Here is an 18,272-nt window from a genome sequence, read left to right on the forward strand (position 1 = left end):
TACTAGATCATCGTCACGTCCGCTCAACTCTGTTCTTCAATTCAGGGACATCTCGGATTTTTTTTTTTTTTTTTTGTAATCGTTTTAATCATTTACGGGTAAAAAAAAAAAAAAGACTGTTTATACAAACCCAGTCTGTATCACGTGTACATTTTGTTACCGGCCATTATAGTCCATTACAGCGAAGTGACCCAAACATAATCGATTCTTTCTTTTTTCTTGATAGGAAGGCGGGGAACCGGTGTCACCCTCTCTTAATTTTGCAGCTGTCAAAAGACGCGAGGATCCGTGTCTCGCGGGCGATCCGTCCACCCGTCATCCTACGCATTCGGAGCATGATTAAAGTTACAGAGGACAATAACGTACGTATAGATATATACACAAACCCAAGGTATCACAGGTTAACGCAGGGCTGCGGTGCAACTCTCCCTCCCGTCCAGGGATAAACACTGCAGTCAAACACATATTTTGGGGCAGAATTTGCTTTAACTGTATTTGAAGACAAATCCGCTGCCTTGTAGGAACGGTGCTGAGGTTCATACACATTTCTTCCTACCAGAAAGGACACCTACGTGGGACAAAAAAAACACCATTAAGAAGGCGACGGCTCTTTCACGTACCCCATATTTCGATCTCTCTGTTCATTATTAAAACAGGCAATTGTTAAGCATTGCTACGTCTTTGCAGCCACTGATTGTTCCGCAGAGCAGCCGGTGTATAAGGGGTTAATCCAGATCAAAAGATCTGCACACCACCGACCCGTCTCAGATTTGGAAGGGGACTTACCACCCGATGTAACACTGGCACAGGTTTTCATGGGACGTGGCTTGTTTAATCAGTAGTTCCACCTGAGTGGCCACATCTAGAGTGTCTTCGTGAGAAAAGTCTCGACCTAAAGAAAAAATGTATCAAAAGAAGGCTGAATAAACCTAGCTTTATTATTATTAATATATTATTATAACGTTATTTATTGGTACTGTTGTATTATTATTTTTTAAGGTTAAACATGCAATGCCAACGGTTCATAACAATCCTGCCCTCGCCAAATCATCACACAGCAACTAATAAGATCGGCATCCTCGGCTACGCTGCCGAACACAATTTAGTACTTTATAGAAAGTAACATGATCGTACCTGTTAGCTTATCTCGGACCCTGTTAATAATCTGGATAGCTTTCTTATTCAAAGCTTCAGGCTGCACCAGACCGTCACCTACTGCAAGGCAAGGAGAACATGGAAAGAAAATGAAAAAATGCAGTGAAATCCTCCCAACTGGGAACTCTCCGGAGTCTCCGGGTGAAGAGATGCTTCATCGGGTCTCCGGGTCACTCTTCTACTGTACTTCTATGGGGGGAGGGAAGCAGAGTTTGGCCAAACCCGCTCCCCGCCCATTTAATGCTATCTAGGGCTAGCCCCACCCCTCCAACAGCAAACGGTGCCCCACATGTAGCTAGCCCCACCCTCGTGCATGGTTTGCCACTCCCTTAAAAGAGGAGGCGCCCCGGGCAGCCTTCCCTGGGTATGCTGATCGTGTGCCATTTGGCTTCACGTAAAAAGCGTAAATGGACTTACTGAAGGTATGGATGGATTCGGGAACGGTACTTCCAGGCTTTTTATGGGCCGTTTCGCCCAGTTCCACCGTCTCCAGCATTTCTAAAATAACAAAAAAAACAACCCACAACTAAGTAACAATATCAATAATAAAAGGGCAAAATGGTATAAAAAAAGACATTTTCATTGTAAATAAATCCTGCGATAATATTTAAAGTCCTTTCCGTAACGGTATTCGATTTGGTGCAGAACTATGGAAATTCCATTCTGTATTAGACAGATTTCTGCGATGGGGTCATTACGTGATCCGAAACAGATGGTTTTAACTTTAAGGATTCTATTCACGCACCAACAAATTAAATGAGGAAAAGACGTAAAAAAAAATTCTGAACCATATTTAGAAAAGGTACGAAAAAAACCCCACCAGATCCACTGCAAAAACCTTCCCGCTAGGAAGGCAATTTGCGGTATTCGGGTTTGTATCAGCGGCCCTAATTATAAGGAGATTAATATAAATTCCAAAGGAAAAGAGAGGGGAAAAAAAGATACTAACCCAGAGTGGACGTTTATTCCAAAGGAAGAGGAATGTTAGAGCAAGAGGTTGTTATCGAATGCTAGGGGGTCAGATGAAATGGAAGGACGTTTTACTTTACTGAGAGGGTGGTAGATAAGTGGAACAGCCTCCCAGCAGAAGTGGTAGAGGGTAATACAGCGAGGGGATTAAACATGCATGGGATAGACATACGGCTCCTGAGTCTAAGACGAGACCAACGACTGATTAAGGTTTGAGTCTTTACAGCAGGAGAAACGGGCGACTAGACGGGAAATCTAGAATGCCGGGAAATTCTTTGTTTCTAGACAAAATGCATGTGCTTTTTTTTTTTTTTTTTTATTACACACTTTTTGCCAACAGATAAATGTTGTATTTATATGGGTGAGAACCCAGTTTTGTCTCTTTCTTCCCCAGTAAGCGGCATTCTAACCTCAGACGCGGGGCGAGACGCTGTGCCGGTACCCTGCAGGTATGCGCTCGCTACGTAATGTTTATGGGCTCCGGTGACATAACGTCTGTGTTTGTTTAGCCGGGTTTTCGGCTGACTCTAGGAGACGCGCACCTTGGGACGTTAAGCAATGTAAACACCCAGCTCCAAACGGTGCCTGCGATGTAATCGTTACCATCTGGCTTATTGAGAGATTTGTTACATTCTGAATCTTCCGACGTTACATTCGGAATTCTCTCGGGCCAACAGAGAGACGACGCGCCCGTCAACCTGATTTACGGCGTCTTGATGAGGACCCGCGGCTTACATCTACTTCACGGGTTTACATATCAAGTGAATATATACGGACAGGCCGTCCAAGCGCTCTATACTAGCGAGAGCAGCCATCTTCACTACTTGCCGCCAATACCCCCCCTTCCTGATTCGTTTCGGCTCCTCTTCGGTAGAAGGAGACAGAAGGGGAAGGTACATGCGGCGAGGGCAAAGGAGTCATTCCGTATGCCGGTTTTATCTCTGACCGCCACGGAAGTCGGCTCTCTTGTGTTAAATAGTCTCTAACTCTTCAATCAAATCATTAAAACAATTATGCTAACATAAAATAAATAAAAAGCTCCAAAGGACATCATCATCATCTGGAAGGAGCCTTTGGTTTCAGGCGATTAATCTAAATTAAGGGCCGGTTTAAAGGAAAAGAAAAAAAAAAGATTTCCTTTGGTTATGATGTAACTGGGTGTTAGATTTCAAGCTGCCGTCTTCATTTTTTTCCGCCCCGCCGCATCCGCAGCTCCCGGACCGAGCCTTTCATAAAGTCATGCCAAGCTACAACCACAGCAACGCCGGCGCACACGCTCATCAACGCAACGACAAACTGATTCGCATACCAGGGTTAGAATTTATTATTATTATTATTATTGTTTTTACACGATTAAGGGGTTAATGAAGTTTAGAACGCTTAAGGACGATGGAACGTTCCGAGCTGAACTCACCCACAGACTGTCCGGCTGAGTAGGAGTCTGTCCGCGTGCGAGAACGTTTGTTGGCTTTTATATTGGCTGTAAAAAGATTATTAGTGGAGATGATGAGGAGATGCTACTTTTGGACTTATACAAAAGCACAGACGCTTTGTGATGTCACAAGACATTCAGTATGAAGTCATGGGGGACGGACCGAGATGGCTCACCTGTTAAAGTGCGTCCTGAAATAATTAACAATACATTTGCTGCGTCGGTGAAGTTGTGACGTATACTGTAGTGATTTAACCTTTCATTTACGTTTCACGTCTCGTTGGAAGCCAATGCACCGGCCTTTAAAGAGAGGGACTTTTTTTTTTTGGGTAGGGCTCATAATGTCTCAGAACGTTGGCGGGTAGGGCTTAGAAATAAAACCTGATTAAGGCTTATACGAAGAGCCCATAGGATGATTCAAACTTTTATTTCTTCATCTTTCGAACGTTCTCACAATAAATAAAAGGAGATCTTGTCGAGCTGTTAAAATAGTTAATCGTCTCAAGAGCTCAAGATCCCCAAAAACGATCATAAAAGAGGCCATAACGGATAAACAGGCGGCCCGCAAGAGCCAAGCCCTCGTCTCCTCCTCTACCAGTATGTGTTAACGATGTCATTTTAAAATGGTCAGTTATTTTCGCTGTCTCCTGTTGTACAGCGCTATGGAATCTGCTGGCGCTATATATAAATACATTTCATATAATTCACAAGTTCCAATTGGATTCCGAATTCGGTTCTTTAAGAGACTAAACTACAACAACTAAAGATCTGAGAGCAAGAACACCGGGCTCTGTGGTTAGAAAGGACGAGGCGGCTACGAGAAGATGAGGAAAGAAAAGTTACGTTTGAAGCATCTCTCAGGTTTCAGGGGTGAATATTATTTAGTGTACAATGCAAAGTTTCGGATACAATGTCCCTTTCGCTCTGTCTCTCCCTCTTACTGCAGCGAGCCACCAGAGTGCCGGCTCCCCCCCCCCCAGTAACTCTTCCGATATATAACCTATACGATTATATTGCTATTATCTATAATTATATATATAGCTATACAAATCCTTTAGCTTGAGGTGGTAGGAACTCCTATTAAACCCGAGCCTCACAACAGAGAACGGCGTGAGAAGCCACGTGCCCGGAGTCCAAGCCAAGAAGCCGAGAGCTCAGAATCAAAAAGTTCTGAAAAAAATCACTGGGCTTTCATGTCGGCCAAACATATATTATTTTACCAAAACAGACCCTTTTAATCTACAGTCTTAGTAAATTCAGGTGAATTAAAACAAATGGGGATCTTTTATAAAGAGCCATTTTGGTGCAAAGTGCTAAATGTGGAGCAATCACCACAGCAACCAATACAGTGTTCCTGCTCATTGGTCCACCACGCCTGCACCCCTATACTGTTATAATTTATCTATTCTCTTGTTGGCGGGCCGTTGCCGAGGGGTGTAATGTATGGGTTTGTTCACCGGTGTTCTGGTGTTGAGTGTGCGATCTAGAACCCTGTTCTGTCAGGAGGGGTTCTAGCTTCTACTCACTGTCCATCAGCCTCCAGTTGAGCAGCGGATCGTACACAAAGGCCTCCAGCACGGCCATGACGCTGTCCTTGTGTTCCCGTAACACCTCCATCACGGTATGGCACGTGATCCGGTAATTTCCGTCGAGGCCAGTCACCTGTACGTGACAGAGACTGTGACGTGAGGACTCTTACACGCGGGACGGACAGGGGAGCACGCACACACGTGTACACACGCTTACACACACACATGTACACACACTTACACACACACACGCGCTCACCTCCATGGCGTTGGTCAGCATCCGCGTGAGGCGGAACGGAATCTTCTCCGGGAACTTCTCTCTGGTCATAGCCACCTGCAACGATGTGAATATTAAACCTTATAAAGAACCGGATCATCGGGCTCAAGGAGCGGAAGACACGGACCGGCCTCCGACGTGGATCTGATTTTTCTCTAGTGGCTCATCAAGCTGGGGGGCATCTGGGGTACACTCCTATCCCCCCTCCCCTCTGAGCCCTGAACTATATATATATATATATATATATATATATATACACACACACACACATATATATATATACACACACACACATATATATATATACACACACACACATATATATATATACACACACACACATATATATATATATATACACACACATATATATATATATATACACACACACATATATATATATACACACACACATATATATATAATATGCACAAAAAAGCAGCCGATACGGAAGAAGCAGGGAAAAGAAAAAATGTCGGTGCGCTAAGCTAGTCTCAGGCTCAAATAATACAAATGTATAATACGAGGCCTACCAAACAGTGTGAGCCGCTGCAAATACAGTGTGTTGGCTGTACAATGTATACAAAAAACAAAATACTGTCTGCGCTTCTCACCCTAATAAAGTTGGCAACAAATATATAAACATAATATAAATGAGAGGTCTTGGTTATATGAATTGGCCAAAGCATAATTAAGCTCACCCGCCACGTCAAGGCGCACTCTCAATAGGGTGAGAACCTACGCTCACCTCCTACATAGTGGGCACACAAAGCAGTTTATACGGCTACCAAAACCAAATTAATGTGTTGGGGGAGGTGCAATTTATCTGGTTTTGGTAGCCGTATAAACTGCTTTGTGTGCCCACTATGTAGGAGGTGAGCGTAGGTTCTCACCCTATTGAGAGTGCGCCTTGACGTGGCGGGTGAGCTTAATTATGCTTTGGCCAATTCATATAACCAAAACCTCTCATTTATATTATGTTTAGATACGGAAGAAGCACCCAGGTGCATGATGGGAAAGTGGACATGTATCATTAAAGAAACTGTATGGCAGGCCTGTTATAACAAAAAAAAAGACAAGTATGGGGTTTTAAGGATGCCTGTGATGCTCGAGTGCAGCGCTACAGATATGACGGTGCTATATATATATATATATATAAAAAAAACTCGTTCGGATTTCCTTAATACAAGTTGTACGTCTCAGTGGCGAAGATAACTAACCTATGGCACAGCAGATCTGCACTAGACACAGATCAGCGTTACGGATGATTAAATGTGTTGGAAATTGCCGTTTATGGAGCAGTACACGATGGGGTGGAATAAACAACGGGCGCTTGTCTGTTTGCTTTGTTAGCGCTGACGAGTATCATCTGCTTTACTTTAAATGTTCTGAAAGCTTTGACGAGTGATTCATGCGAGTGACGTGCGCAGAACTCTAACGCTCTAATCGCATTAAACCCCATAAAAGTTTCATGCAGGAAAATGCAATCAGGAGTCGGATGGCCGAGGTCTCGTATTTCCAGGGCGTCCGATCGCTTTGACTTAATGACATAACGGCCCGGCGGAAACTCCGTGGCCATTTGTGTCACACGTGTGTCACAAAGCATGGAAACATTTCAGAAAATAAGTTGTCACGCGTGTCGCCACGCAAGCAGGTTTCGGAGGTGTCTTTGTGCTGATGGGGGTTACCCCAAACGGGTAACGAATTCTCACAGGGACCCAAATACAGAGCATAATTAATGCAGAATATATAGAATTTAAAATTTCTATTTTTCTTATGCACGATTACAATGATTTTACACAGGAATTGCTGATCTCGTTCTGCTGTTATTTTTTTCAGTTTCTGTATATTCATCCTTTTCGGTTTTTCTAACGTCTAAAAGTACGTATTCATCATATAACGGCATTTCGTCATCGTGCAATCCTGCCACCTGGTGGCGACATAATACCAGTGTCATAGTAACGGGGCGATTCCGCGCATCCATCAGCACCCGGGACACACGGACCTTGCGCATGCGCTGCAGCAATAGCGCCTGTATGATTCATTTATTTACAAACGTGTTGTGATGCTGAACATGTTAGAGCAGCCAGACCTCAAGTCCCCGCTTTAACTAGGATTAAAGGTACTGGTTGCTCTGGCATGTTACAATTTGGTTGCCATACATGGCATTTCTGCAGAAAATAAACAAGTAACAAATAATTCAGTCTACAAACAGAAAACTGAGACGCTTCCCATTCTATGATTACCTCGAAACAATCCCCAAAGTCTATATGCAGGATTTTTCCGCTCAGTCTGTCGAGCATCAGGTTAGACGGGTGTCTAAAAGAGAAAGAGCGGTTAGAAATATCACAACTGGTGTACCAGCTAAACCTTTCCCCGATTCATTTCTTACCAAGAACACTTGGTTCTCCAAAATATCCTTCCTTACCTGTCACCCAGACCCAGGATATAACCCACCATCGACATCACTGCCAAGGAACGGGTATAGTTTGTTCTTCTATCGAACCAAACCTAGAAAACAAAAGCACTGGTTTTCTTTGGGGTCAAGGACATTTCTGTCTGTAACATAATTGCAAAAAAAGGTTTTCTAACCATCAATTAGCCTTTTAAACTTAAACTTGGATCAGCGAACACAACGTGCCATTGGAACACAGGAGTGATGGGAGTGATAAAGGGCCATTGGAACACAGGAGTGATGGGAGTGATAAAGGGCCATTGGAACACAGGAGTGATGGGAGTGATAAAGGGCCATTTGAACACAGGAGTGATGGGAGTGATAAAGGGCCATTGGAACACAGGAGTGATGGGAGTGATAAAGGGCCATTGGAACACAGGAGTGATGGGAGTGATAAAGGGCCATTGGAACACAGGAGTGATGGGAGTGATAAAGGGCCATTTGAACACAGGAGTGATGGGAGTGATAAAGGGCCATTGCAACACAGGAGTGATGGGAGTGATAAAGGGCCATTGGAACCCAGGAGTGATGGGAGTGATAAAGGGCCATTTGAACACAGGAGTGATGGGAGTGATAAAGGGCCATTGGAACACAGGAGTGATGGGAGTGATAAAGGGCCATTGGAAGACAGGAGTGATGGGAGTGATAAAGGGCCATTGGAACCCAGGAGTGATGGGAGTGATAAAGGGTCTCTGTACGCCTATGAAGAGATTCCATAAAAAAATCAGCCGTTTCCAGCTACAAAAGTCCTTTACAACATTAACCCCGTCTGCGCTGGATTTCTGATCCATTTCATGTTACTTTAAAGGACACATTTTGCTTTTCTTTCAAAAACAAGGAAATTTCTAAGTGACCCCAAACTTTTGAATGGTAGTGCATGTATCATATCTGCTCCAGTTACTGCATATTCACGGGTAGAAGCCATGAATATATCTTTTTGGGGTAAAATAAGAGCAATTGCTACCCCAGCGTACCCCACATGCCTAATAGAGTCATAAAATTTGTGCCTGTTAAACTGCATTTTATACAACAGGCCCTACAAAAGGTAAGTCCTGGGATATATACTAAAATTAAAGATGACCTTACATACAGTATATTTCTTCTTGGTTCCTTACAAACAGACGGCGGTTCAACGTATTAACCGCTCTCACCTCTGAGCTTGGGCTTTTTAGCCACAGCAGTTTGGCCAAGTCGTCACCGGCGGTGTTGTTTACCGCATGTTCAAACACTTCAACCTTCTGCAACAGGGTGAGGTGGTCGTAATCCGGAGCCATCTGCAACGGAGAGAGCGGACGGTCACCATTCTGTCACCGCAGCTAAAGCGAGACGCTGCCTGACCTCCCGCGCTGACCTCTGCCTTACCCTCAGCATTATCCGATGCTCGATGTTCAGCAGGATTTTCTTCTTCTCCCGATAGTCTCGGATCAAGGCGTGCAGTGTGTCGCAGTGGGGCACCCATCCGATTAACCCCGAGTTGGTGGACAGAGGGATGACGGCGTATCTTTGGATACTGGGATGGGGAAAAAGAAAGCAAAAGAGGGACACAAATGTCACTTTTGCTGGAAAAGCCATTGAATATCCCGCTATATGAACATATTGTATCTTACATCATTCCTAAACTTGTAACAGTTGTAGCCGAAGCATAAAGTTCTGCTGAGTGCGATGCGTAAGCATGAATGTAACGTTTGCCTTCACCTAAGGTTTTTCCGCAGGGAAGCTGGGTCGTTGGCTAAGAGCGTGTTCACCAATCCGAAAAGCTGCATCACCCTCTCATCCTGACGCAGGTCCTCGTGCCCCTTCAACAGGAACATAAACTCGTGGCCGTTACTCCCTGTCGAGGTAAGAAGTAGATAAAGGTCGGCTGTCGGGGAGAGGAAAGCCACTTCCTACAAACCGTTGGCAGTTTATCTTGTGTCTTGCACACGCGCCGCATTAAAACAAGGAGCCGTACCCATTAAAGTCAGCTTGCGTGGTCTCTGTTTGGAAGTGATGACCTGCAGGGACGGGGCAATGGACTGGATGCGTATTATCGGTTGGTTGGGATCATACGTTCCTGGAACCGCCAACTCCAGGTCTCGGCACATGAGCAACTTGGGCGACACGTACTGCAGCTCCAAAGAGGTGAGCTAAAGAAAAACAATACGATCGGCAGATTAAGAAACACGTTAACCACGCGGACAGTCTAGAAACACGTTAACCAAGCGGACGGTCTAGAAACACGTTAACCAAGCGGACGGTCTAGAAACACGTTAACCAAGCGGACGGTCTAGAAACACGTTAACCACGCGGACGGTCTAGAAACACGTTAACCAAGCGGACGGTCTAGAAACACGTTAACCAAGCGGACGGTCTAGAAACACGTTAACCACGCGGACGGTCTAGAAACACGTTAACCAAGCGGACGGTCTAGAAACACGTTAACCACGCGGACGGTCTAGAAACACGTTAACCACGCGGACGGTCTAGAAACACGTTAACCACGCGGACGGTCTAGAAACACGTTAACCAAGCGGACGGTCTAGAAACACGTTAACCAAGCGGACGGTCTAGAAACACGTTAACCAAGCGGACGGTCTAGAAACACGTTAACCACGCGGACGGTCTAGAAACACGTTAACCAAGCGGACGGTCTAGAAACACGTTAACCACGCGGACGGTCTAGAAACACGTTAACCACGCGGACGGTCTAGAAACACGTTAACCAAGTGGACGGTCTAGAAACACGTTAACCAAGCGGACGGTCTAGAAACACGTTAACCACGCGGACGGTCTAGAAACACGTTAACCACGCGGACGGTCTAGAAACACGTTAACCAAGGGGACGGTCTAGAAACACGTTAACCAAGCGGACGGTCTAGAAACACGTTAACCAAGCGGACGGTCTAGAAACACGTTAACCAAGCGGACGGTCTTGAAACACGTTAACCAAGCGGACGGTCTAGAAACACGTTAACCACGCGGACGGTCTAGAAACACGTTAACCACGCGGACGGTCTAGAAACACGTTAACCACGCGGACGGTCTAGAAACACGTTAACCACGCGGACGGTCTAGAAACACGTTAACCACGCGGACGGTCTAGAAACACGTTAACCAAGCGGACGGTCTAGAAACACGTTAACCACGCGGACGGTCTAGAAACACGTTAACCACGCGGACGGTCTAGAAACACGTTAACCAAGTGGACGGTCTAGAAACACGTTAACCAAGCGGACGGTCTAGAAACACGTTAACCACGCGGACGGTCTAGAAACACGTTAACCACGCGGACGGTCTAGAAACACGTTAACCACGCGGACGGTCGAGGGGCAGAAAGTCTCCCTCTGTAACCCTCTCACCTGAGGCAGCTGTTTGGAGATGCGGCGGAAGACATGGTAATAAAGATCCCAGGCCTGAGTCAAATCCTTCACGTTCCCGGACTTCATATATTTTCTACACCAATCCTGAGCCTCCATCAGGTCTCGGCCATAGGCCTGCGAAGGACACCAAAGTAACGTTTACATCATTACAGAAAAGTGGGGCATAAGACACAATTACAAGCAAGATACATTACATGGAAGGATGTTTTACTATACTGAGAGGAACAATGGAACAGCCTCCCAGCAGAAGTGGTAGAGGGTGAGGGGATTAAACATGCATGGGATTGACATAGGGCTCCTGACTCTAAGACGAGTTTTACGTGATATACCTGATTAAACGAGGTTTCCTTCAGAGTCTGCGGCCCCCTCTCCATCATGGCGTGAAGAGGATCCAGAACAGAAAACATCCCCTTGACGTTCCTCTCCCCAAAGTACAGCCGCGACGCCTCCTCCAGGCCTTCATGCCACATTTCATGCCACAGAATGGCCACGCGGATCAGCTCTTCGCTCACCTGGAGACACGAAGTGATAAATGTGATCGTCGGCCCTCGGCCAGACCCCCCGCGGACTCCGTGCAGCTGGGTATCGGGGGGCACTCACCATCACAGCCTGCTGCACCAACGTGTTGCTGTGCTCGCACATGTTCTTTAAAATCTTGTTTGCCGCGTTGTGACGAGCCGTGGTTGTTGACTTGGAGGCCACGGTGAGCGGGTAAATCAAAGCCTTTGGGAGACACCAAGAGAGCAAAAGATCAGCGGAAAGTCTTGAAAGGTGCCATAAAAATATTTTTTTTTTCTCTCCGAGAGGTTAAAGGTCAAGCAGGCGCCCCTGATATATGGGAATAATAAAGGTCAAAGCTATCGGGTTCAACGGAGGTCATTATTATATGTTCTGGGGGTATTATTACTACAAAAAAGGATTAAAGAGATGTATTTTACAGCATTCCAGGAAATGTAACAATTACTATCTTTTATTTAAACGGCGCCATCAATTGAACTGACGGAGTTAGGCGAACCCATGCGTTAGGTAAAGAGAGCCCGGCTCGCAAGAGCTGACAATCTAATAATACATTGATTGGCGAGAATTATCCATAACCACAATCCACTTTAAAAGCTGTGTATTATTAGCGGGATCTGAGTCCTGGTTGTGTACGGATGATTATACTTAATCCGTAGCCCGAGGGATGGAAAAATACACAGCGTTACGGGATGAGTGGGCGCAACAAACAATATTTGCCACCATCTGTCAGTCCTCAGACCTTCTGCTTTTTTGTGTTAGAAGACATATTTTTAAAATATATTAAATCTATGCATTAATAGCGCACGGCACGGATAGATTAATAATACGTTGCAGACAATGATCTTTTATTGAACAGAAATCCAATGTTCAGGAAACCTTTATTTCTGTCGTGGCGTCTCAGGCGTTACTGTGATTGGTTGAAGAAAAAAACTGCCGCTTCCTTTGCAGGGAAATACATGATTTCAGAGTAAATTCCATTTATTTGATTTGTGCCAGTCCCGTGAATTCCAGCCGCGCTGCTGCTCCTCGGGTAACGCTCACCTAAACCGGCCCTGACCGCACTAACGTGTGACGACTGATTGAGGTTTGAGTCTTTACAGCAGGAGAAACGGGGGGCCGAATGGGGCCGATGTGCTGAAAAGTTCTACGTTGCTACGTTCTCTTTAAACCATAATACAAACTGCCGTGTTTATTCTCTGTTTAATCCTCCAGCCCTGCGCTAGACGGAATAATAATATCACGGAACGTGTCAGCGCAGGTCCAGGGACTTAAACTATATGATTAATAATGACACATGAACTAAATAGTTTAAATGCACACAGACCACCCCACCGGGTGCGTAAGACTCTGGGCGATCACCCCCCCTTACCGAGACACGGTCGGACCGGCCCGCAGCGTCCAGAATCCTGGCACATTTTAATGCAGCGGAGGGGAAAGCAGTAAGCGATGTACTAACGCGTTCAAACGCGGGCCGCCGCCGTGGCAAGCAAACAGTTAAATGCAGGTCCCCTCTGCGTGCCCAAACGTTAAACGGCGGTGTGCCGAGCTGGCTCTTCTCCTCCCTCCTCATTATAAAATGTCTGTACGTGTTAGCCGCGTTATTACATTTACCCGCCTGACAGCGGAAAGGTATTTTTCCATCTCCCCGAGGCCTTTTCCACTCTGCTCTCTGGAATAATAAAGTCATGGCTTTGAGTGCCGAGCTGACTGACAGACGCTTGACGGACGCTTGACAGGGGCACAGATCAGATCTGCCGTAACTATTACGCTTCTACCGTGTATCTACGCGGGGCACGGAACCGCAAGGACTCCTCTCTGCCCCGGGGATTTCTCCTCTAAAGTCACCACGGCACATCCTAGGAAGAAGAGCTAGCAATCGCTCTTCCATTACATGCAGCCATGTGTCATTGGTGAGTTTGTCGGCCGCGTATACAAAGAGGTTCTGCGGGATCCCTTTAGGCTTTTATTACCCGCACAGCAGCCATATAAGTTGGACTGCAATATATTCACCGAAGCCGACCGAAGGCCAGCCTGACCATGATATCAGATTTTAGCTGGGCCAGAAAACAGGCGACCATAGTTGACTAGGAACGTGTGCTGAGTTTGTCCTATGGGTTACCTGAGGGTGATAGCGGCCGATGTCCGTCAGCAGCTGGTGGATAAGTCGTCCCACGAGAGCTCTCGGAGTGTCTATCCTGGCGATGAGCTGAGGGATCACCTGCCATAGAAAAAAATACATTTCCCAGTCACATCTCGCACTTCAAACCTCGTTAACTTCAGCAAACACACGAATATTAGAGTTTAAATGTCCACTGCCGAGTGTACTGTAATGAAGCGTCCCATCCTTCCCTTACCTGTAGCCAGGTGTCTATCTGAATAGTCTTGATTCCTTCCACGAGGGCTTCGTTGACGTCCGGCCAGTGACCATAATCAAACCACAGAGTGAGGACTCTGCAGAGAAACAAAGTTACCGCGGCGCGGACCGTTCGTTAACAACCTCGCTCAACAAATGTCTGGCAAATTCAAAACAACGATCGCAGTCATGTAAGTCGATGCAAATGGCCTTTCTTTGGTATCCACACACTTGCCCCAATTGCTCAGCCCACCAGTTAAGCGACTACACAGGGAACTACTATCAGGGGCAAAATTCCATGAGGGGGTGAGGGTATATCTGCTCTCCTGCCAGTGTTTACTACAGGCTCGGTTCATTCACTACTTTCAGGGACTTTTTTACTCATTAACCGTCACCCTTCCGCCTTCATCGTTCACCACCTTTCGAGGGGGGGAGCAGTAAGTGGCAGCGGTCGGGTCACCTGGGGGTATCTTTCATTTTTGATCTACAATTTCAGAGGCCCCTCCACCCACGGTAGTTCCTAGGATTCAGCTCTTGGCCCCCGACGCGGCTCATATCCTCTGCTTTATCCAGGAAATTTTTGTGTCCTTATCTGCCGCTCTCTGATCTCCCAGGGAAAACAGCCCGGGAGGAAATTGTGCCGGCAGAAAAGGGTCTGACGTAGCCAAAAAAAAAAAAAAAGATCAGCTCCGGAAGCGCCTGCCAGGCACGAAGCCGTGCGTGTTTCTCACCGTAGCGTGTCCTGCAGGTTGTTTCCTCGGGACAGAGAGATGGAGCGGAAGAATCCTTGCACGGCCGGCACGGTGTATTGCAGAAGGTTGTGAGATGTGTCCTGCGAACGGGTAACAGGAATTATATTCAGATTATATCACCATGGAATAAGTAAACGGGGCTTCAATTTATGGCAAAATGTCTTCTTTTCTGTGCAATTAATGTGAAAATGGAGCACCGGACGCATATCGAGGGCTTATGGTTCTGATTGCCATAGATGCGCTTTACAGACCTCCGGTGGTTTCTTCTGTACAGGGGAAGGCACGGGGCTGTTCTCGGTGCTGTCTCCTTCGCTGTCACTCTCGCTGCCCTCGGTGTTGGCGCTGGCCGTGCTGGGATGCCTCACTGTTTTCTCCTCTCGGATCTGGTTCTGGTGCTTGAAATGCAGCACGGCCTCGAAGTTCATCACCGCTAAAGCGTGCCAGGCCTGCGGGATACAGAACCGGGTTGCCGTGTGCATTTTTCGCTATTCCCCTCTGGACGTAAACTAAATTATCATGACGCGTAAAACAAACTATTTCTTTTAATGTGAAATATACACAAGATGCCTGGGATGAAGATCTCCGTTATTACCTGCGTGAAATATAATATTACCCACAACTTCAGAGGTTCCAAAATATTATTATAATATAATTGTTAATTAATTTGGGTTTAATCTGCGTTCTAATATGAAAAGTACAGGTCCCAAAATGCTGAATTCAGTCTCGGGGGTTATAATCCTACTTTATTCTGATAAACACGAGTCCATCCATGTATATGACTCGAGGATCCGTTAGTTCCCCCCCTAACCTATTTGGGACTCCGGAAAAAGCCTGCAGTCGGTGCGGCTCCTGATTGGAGTCTTACTTTGTACCAGTTGTGATCGTGTTCCGTGGCTGCGTTGTAATACTCCAACACGTTGGGGATAGTACATTCATTAATGCCCTGCAGGCTCAACTGCCATTCACCAAGTTTCAAGAAACACCTAAAGAAAGAATAAAATTACGAAATCTATGTTTTTCTTTCTAAGTAAAATGTTACATCACTGCTGTGCCGTACGCAAATACCCTACAGAGCAATGGAAAATAATTCCCGGGCAGATGGAACGGATCCATCAAAATACTTGTCTTCTCTTGATCTAAATATCTTTCATGCATTTGATGGCTGCGTGGGCCGATAACATTTTCGTGGTGTCCTCCATACAAATGCATTGGGGGATTCTGCAGACATGCACTGGGGGGGGGGGGGGTATTCTGCAGAGTCTGGACATGCACTGGGGGGGTATTCTGCAGAGTCCAGACAAGCTTTGGGGGGATTCTGCAGAGTCCAGACATGCACTGGGGGGATTCTGTAGAGTCCAGACAAGCTTTGGGGGGATTCTGCAGAGTCCAGACAAGCTTTGGGGGGATTCTGCAGAGTCCAGACAAGCTTTGGGGGGATTCTGCAGAGTCCAGACATGCACTGGGGGGATTCTGTAGAGTCCAGACAAGCTTTGGGGGGGATTCTGCAGAGTCCACACCTATGCATTTGCCCCTTTCCCCAACCCCCAGCGTACGCGCTCGTTCCGATAATGCCATCAGGAGGCTCACCTGGCCATGAGCTTTTGCAGTTCTTGTTTGCGCTGCGGGTCGTCCCCGACGTGCTGCGCCTGCATCTGTACGTTGTTCACGAACTTCTGCATGTGTTGAAAAGCCTCAATCTGCGTCGCACGAGGGGCATGTTGGAGGAATCGAGAAGAAGAGAAATTCAAATGGACAAAGAAGGAAAAAAGGAAAGGGGGGATACACTAAAAACTGGAGGGTGTGAGGACCCAGTATACTCTACAACAGCTTACACAGGCAGACTATGAACTATAGGAGAACTGTAACGGTAACTATGTAAAATGAACACATTTTAGAGCATTTTGACAACAGCAGATCCTCCACTGCCTTCTCCGTGTGTTTTTCAGGCACATTATGTTATTACTTCTGCCCCACTTACAAAAGTGGAATTATAATAAAAAAGTTCAAAAACAAACCTTTAGCGCCTAGATGAGAGCGCCCCTGTTTAGACCCTCCAAGGGCCGCACTTGTGTCTGGTTTTCTCATTGAACTCACCGCGGGCCCCTCCGCTGGAATTGGGATGGCTATGTTCCCAGACAGCTAAATGAAGCCGGCCTTTCGGGAAATGGATCTGTTCTCGACCCGTGTGATCCCAGCCGGAGCTCCACATGCCAGAGTATACAATAATAAAAAGCCCTGGGTACACGGTTAGTACCTTTCGCGTGCTCTTCCACATGTACTTCATGTAGGCATAGGTGACCTGAGGATGTGCTGTAGGTAACGGCTGGTCGCTTTCCAGTGCAGGGTCCACGCCGAGAAGCATCACCAACGTCTTGTGAGATAAAGCCTGCAAAACAAAATCAATGGATGTCGGCAAACCTGGGAACTCACCGCCGGAACTCTGACACAATGTCTTATTCCCTCGGATTAGAGGCAGCTATTAATGAACAGTGTCAGCTATTCTTCGACATATTAGTGGAAGCTTTCTTTTTTTATTTAATCAACAAAAACTTATCATCTTAATTGATCAATATGTCTATATAAATGGATTTCTGTGGCCAAAGGACTAATAAAGGACTGCCATAAAGCAAATTTTGGAATGAGTGGAGGAGGAGGCATCCAAAAACAAACAACTAGGGACGCTAACACTCACCAAACGGCCGCTCTTGCTGCACAGACTGGCGTACTTCAGCCACGTCCTCATGTCTTCGTGGGGGCCGATCACGAGGGACTGCACCATCAGGATCTTCTGCCAGTCCTCAACAATGCGTTGGCAGCCCTACAGGAGAAAGCCCTCGCTTATAACACAAAGCTGGCCGCAAAGGGGTAAGACGCTGACACGGTTCTGCCCCTTACCCAGGTATTTACCCCGGAGCTGAAGTTCATAATGAATGTGTTTTTTTTGATTGGCGTGACTATTAAACCAGCGGTCAGCAAAATAATTCAAAGTGTCTCTGGACGAACTCTTCTGACCCCTGTCAGAGAAGTGTTAAGTCTGTATATATATATATATATATATATATATATATTTACATATTACAAAGGCATGTGTGGCACGTTATGTGTACTGAGCGGTTCCGAGGAATATGTTGGCACCTCGTAGGGAAATTCTAATAATACCCTGTCCAGACGCACACAGCCGTGGACATAGCATGGCCCGAGGCGCAGACAAACAACGGGAACTGTTTTTCCTCTCTCTCCGAGGCTTCTGCATTTCCCAGATGTTAATATCCAAAGCCGGCTGGCCCGGATCTCAGCCTTTGGCCGGGACAAATTGTCTGCACGGAGCGTGTGTCACCACGTGCCTGCGTCTGCCTGCATGTGTCCTGGGTGCGACCGTATGCCAGCGGGCAGCTTCTGAGCCAGAAGAACGAGCCCGGGACGGATGTCTTTGGCTGCTGAAGGTGAGAAATACCTGGGGTCTCTACCCCCT

At 46.4% G+C, this 18,272-nt stretch overlaps 1 protein-coding gene across 1 annotated transcript in view; it reads right to left on the bottom strand.

The window, feature by feature from the left end:
* Positions 1-244: 244 nt before the first annotated feature.
* Positions 245-18,272, bottom strand: part of LOC149286890 (serine/threonine-protein kinase mTOR-like) — a 50,705-nt gene continuing 32,677 nt past the window's right edge. The window contains exons 34-57 of the mRNA XM_089493692.1: positions 17,493-17,618; positions 17,055-17,186; positions 16,388-16,497; positions 15,666-15,783; positions 15,052-15,246; positions 14,780-14,880; positions 14,050-14,146; positions 13,815-13,913; positions 11,777-11,899; positions 11,506-11,688; positions 11,156-11,290; positions 9,769-9,943; positions 9,513-9,648; positions 9,180-9,327; positions 8,969-9,091; positions 7,791-7,873; positions 7,609-7,681; positions 5,345-5,419; positions 5,083-5,218; positions 3,539-3,604; positions 1,573-1,653; positions 1,135-1,215; positions 787-892; positions 245-320 (exon numbers count right to left, since the gene is read on the bottom strand). Of these exons, the coding sequence (XP_089349818.1) occupies positions 245-320; positions 787-892; positions 1,135-1,215; positions 1,573-1,653; positions 3,539-3,604; positions 5,083-5,218; positions 5,345-5,419; positions 7,609-7,681; positions 7,791-7,873; positions 8,969-9,091; positions 9,180-9,327; positions 9,513-9,648; positions 9,769-9,943; positions 11,156-11,290; positions 11,506-11,688; positions 11,777-11,899; positions 13,815-13,913; positions 14,050-14,146; positions 14,780-14,880; positions 15,052-15,246; positions 15,666-15,783; positions 16,388-16,497; positions 17,055-17,186; positions 17,493-17,618 (2,778 nt within the window). The remainder of the gene's footprint in view (positions 321-786; positions 893-1,134; positions 1,216-1,572; positions 1,654-3,538; positions 3,605-5,082; positions 5,219-5,344; positions 5,420-7,608; positions 7,682-7,790; positions 7,874-8,968; positions 9,092-9,179; positions 9,328-9,512; positions 9,649-9,768; positions 9,944-11,155; positions 11,291-11,505; positions 11,689-11,776; positions 11,900-13,814; positions 13,914-14,049; positions 14,147-14,779; positions 14,881-15,051; positions 15,247-15,665; positions 15,784-16,387; positions 16,498-17,054; positions 17,187-17,492; positions 17,619-18,272) is intronic.

Source organism: Sceloporus occidentalis, unplaced genomic scaffold (genome assembly GCF_023333645.1).
Source record: "Sceloporus occidentalis isolate IW3139 unplaced genomic scaffold, rSceOcc1.0.p SCAF_66, whole genome shotgun sequence".
Lineage (NCBI taxonomy): Eukaryota > Metazoa > Chordata > Lepidosauria > Squamata > Phrynosomatidae > Sceloporus > Sceloporus occidentalis.